The 3,763-nt window shown below is 56.5% G+C and overlaps 1 protein-coding gene across 1 annotated transcript in view; it reads left to right on the top strand.

Moving 5' to 3' along the window:
* The window catches only part of MERTK (MER proto-oncogene, tyrosine kinase), a gene marked incomplete at both ends in the record, with an annotated part of 16,644 nt that overhangs the window by 10,671 nt on the left and 2,210 nt on the right, over positions 1–3,763 (top strand). The window contains 4 exon segments of the mRNA XM_010011864.1: positions 1,381–1,534; positions 1,875–1,899; positions 1,901–2,042; positions 3,761–3,763. The exon segment at positions 3,761–3,763 is cut by the window's right edge and continues 70 nt beyond it. Of these exon segments, the coding sequence (XP_010010166.1) occupies positions 1,381–1,534; positions 1,875–1,899; positions 1,901–2,042; positions 3,761–3,763 (324 nt within the window).

Genomic DNA, 3,763 nt, shown 5'->3' on the forward strand with positions numbered 1-3,763 from the left:
CCGGTGCCCTTCTCTGGCCCCGCTCCAGCACCTCAATGTCTCTCTTGCAGTGAGGGGCCAGAACTGACACAGGGTTCCAGGTTTCCACTGAAGGATGCTGTGAACGTGAGGTGGGAGAAGAGCAGGAGTGAGGGGGAGGCAGCAGCAGGTACCAGCTCAAGCTGCTGCCCAGTGGTGCAGACACAGTCCTGGGGCTGGAGCGTTTCACGTCCATCTCCATGGCTTCTCTAGGACCATGAGCAGAAGCTGTTTCCCTTTGAGCAGCTCTGATTCCCTCCTCCTTGCCCACTGATCCCCCTTGGCTGCTCCTTGTCTTGGCCTGTGATGTTCAGCCAGGGTAAGGAGCTGGCCTGTGCTGACCACAGCAGCCTGCCAGATGTTTTGGACACCACTGTGTAGCTGTTTTGCAGCTGGAGGCCTGTGGAGAGCAGCAGCAGCAGTGCTTTGTCAGCTGAAGAAGACCAGGAAACAACAGGGAATTTGCAGGGAAAGACTCACTTGTGTTTTTACCAAGGAAAAAGGCCTGTGCCACGGGGCACGCTGCCTCGTGCTGTGGTGCCAGCGAGAAAACACGCCCCGAACACTGGGAACACTGGAGCTTGACACCGAAAATACAGTCAGGAAACATCTGCCTGATTTAAGATTTCCTTGCTGTGGCAGGGCACACACAAACCAGGAGTGCTGAAGCTGAAAGCACAGAATCACGGAGTCCCAGACTGGGCTGGGTTGAAGGGACCTTAAAGCTCCTCCAGCTCCAACCCCTGCCCCGGGCAGGGACACCTTCCACTAGAGCAGGTTGCTCCAAGCCCCTGTGTCCAACCTGGCCTTGAACACTGCCAGGGATGGGGCATTTACCACTTGGGCCTCATCACCCTCATAATAAAGAACTTCTTCCTTATCTCCAACCTGAACTTCCCCTGTTTCAGTTTGAACCCATCACCCCTTGTCCTGTCGCTCCAGTCCCTGATGAAGGTCCCTCTCCAGCATCCCTGTAGCCCCCTTCAGACACTGAAGCTGCTCTGAGCTCTCCAGCAGCTTCTCCAGGCTCCGTGTTACCAACAGTGCATGAAGTGCTTTTCCCCTTCCTTGTGAGATCACTTCCCTGCCTCTTTTCTGGCCCAGGCTGCTGGTCCCGCTGCTGCTGACAAGCAAAGAGCAGCACAAGGTTGGGACGGGAAACGCTGCTCAGCCCTTTCAGATCCCATCCGGCTCGGGCAGGCCGGGCTGTCCTGCTCCAGAAATAGCTTGTGCTGCGTCTCCTCTGGGCTCGTGGCAGCACAGCAAGGCAGAGGCTGGGCACGGGGACACTTCTCATACACCTCCAGGTCTCCCTCCCGCTGCCTCTCCCAGCTCAGGCTCTTCTCCCGTTGCTCTCTCCAGCAGAACGTCTCCGCTGAAGCCCAGCACAACGCCAGCAGGGTTGTCCTGCCCGTGGTGGCCACCAACGCCACCTGCTCCGTCCGGGTGGCTGCTGTCACCAAAGGGGGAGTGGGACCCTTCAGCAGCCCCGTGGAGATCTTCATCCCTGGCAGCGGTAAGGAGAGCCCCGTCCCTGTCCATGCAGCATGGGTGCAGGGAATGGTGATGGGGAATCGTGCAGGATGTGCCCTCCCTGCCCGGCCAATGCCATTTGGCACCTCTCCATCCTCCTTCAGATGCTTTCCATGTCACCCAGGCTACCAGCCAAGCACCTGGGACCTTCAGCATGCTTTGGTAGCCAGGAGAGACTTGCTCTCCACGTTCAGCCTTGGCCCTAATGCCCTCTTCTCCCATGTAACCCTTTGGGCTCTACTGGGTTTCACCCCTGGGAGATCCTCCCCCAGTCCCTGGGTGCTGCAGGCTGACCCAGCTCCATTAATGGGATATTTCCTTAGGATTAATAACCACAGCCCCCTCTTCGAAATGCCGACTCCTTTATCATAGCCCTGGGCTTCATCTGTGGGACGGTCGCCGTCGGGCTCATCCTCTGCTTGTCCGTGGTCATCCAGAAGAGATGTGTGGAAACAAAATATGGGTAAGGCAAAGGGAAAACAGCTTCAGAGGTGCCCTGAGCTGGGCAGGTTGGAGACATGGGGCACGAGGAGGCAGGGCGGGTGGCTCAGGGACAAGGTTCCTGTCTCTGGCACTGACGTTGTTGCCACAAAAGGCATTTGTGATGCCTGCGGTGAGGGACTAAGTGTATTTTGGTACTTCCCTCCCTTCCTTAGCCCAGCAGTTCACCTTTCACTCACTATTCCTGTATCTAAAGGGAAGTGAACTTGTGCAACTTGGCATGGGAAGGGTGGCCTCAGCGTTTTGACACAGAGGTGGGAGAGCAGAGATGTGCCATATCCTGTGGCCTGTGCCCCAGAGGAACCCCTCCTGCCTCCTCACACGCCATGGTCTGACGGCCAAGCGTCCCTGCCAGGCACAGGGGCTGCCACTGGATCACATAAGGGGTGTTTTAAGAGGGGACACAGGGCTGTTTTCTGCTACAAGCAGCCAGTGCTACTCACTCACCCAGTGACGTCCTAAGTGGCATTTAACTGCCCCCTGCTATGGGGTTGTTAAACAGTTATGGTGCTGTCTTGTGTGTGCCATCACTTGGGTGTCTGCTGCCAAAGTGGACCTGTGACAGAGTTAACTCCTCTGGAAGAGCATCGCTTCAGTAAGGGGAGTTTATGGAGTTGGAATCCCACCTATGCTGATCTCTCATGGGATCAACCCCATCCCAGTTTGGAACCGGTAGTATCTAAGGATCCCTTTCCTACCTGGTGTAGTGTTGTTGCTCTTCCCTTGCGATGCTGCCCCCGGGAGCTCTTCAGCATCCACCGTGGTGTTGTTCCTGGAGCTGGATGTCTGCTCAGCCCCACAGACAGCACCTCCAGGCACCTGCCCATCACCACTGTTCTGGGGCCATGGTGTGAAGCTCCCTTTAGTTTTGGCTATCAGATGACAGAGAGCTGTGCACTGGGCAAGAGGAGAGGTCGCTTCAGGAGCCAGTAGATCTGGGCACCTGTTCCTACCGGTACAGGCTGCTCTCTGAGTAGGAAATGAGTGTTCCATTTCCTCCCCAAACCCCCTCTGTGACTCACTCCTCGACACATCAGCCTTGTTTATCAACTGCTGATAAACACTTGTGTTCATCACACCAGGGTTCATCACACCTGGGTTCATCACACCAGGGTTCATCAGACCAGTGTTTTCCTCGGGCACTGTGAGCAATGGCACTGGCCCAGGAAGAGGGAAATGGAATTGATGAGGGCAGCCCTGAGGAGAAGGACTCGGGGGTGATGGTTAGTGAGAGGTTGCTGCAGCCTTTCAGTGCCTTTTAAAGGGGCTCCAGGAAACCTGGGGAGGGGCTTTGGACAAGGGATGGAGGGACAGGACAAGGGGAATGGCTTGAACCTGCCAGAGGGGAGACTGAGATGAGCTCTGAGGCAGAAGCTGTTCCCTGTGAGGGTGCTGAGGCGCTGGCACAGGGTGCCCAGAGAAGCTGTGGCTGCTCCATCCCTGGCAGTGTTCAAGGCCAGGTTGGACACAGGGGCTTGGAGCAACCTGCTCTAGTGGAAGGTGTCCCTGCCTGTGGCAGGGGTTGGAGCTGGAGGAGCTTTAAGGTCCCTTCATGCCAAACCAGTCTGGGATTCTATGCATATGCATTTCCTCCTTTGGTACCAGTACCCCTGGTAGTGCTGTGGTTGCCCATCCCTGCAGCAGAGGTTCCTTCACTGGAGTTGAGGAGCCACACGAGTCCCATCAGGATCTGTTTCTGTCCCACCAGGAA

The sequence above is a fragment of the Nestor notabilis genome, unplaced genomic scaffold (assembly GCF_000696875.1).
Source record: "Nestor notabilis isolate BGI_N333 unplaced genomic scaffold, ASM69687v1 scaffold25393, whole genome shotgun sequence".
NCBI classification, from domain to species: Eukaryota; Metazoa; Chordata; class Aves; order Psittaciformes; family Psittacidae; genus Nestor; species Nestor notabilis.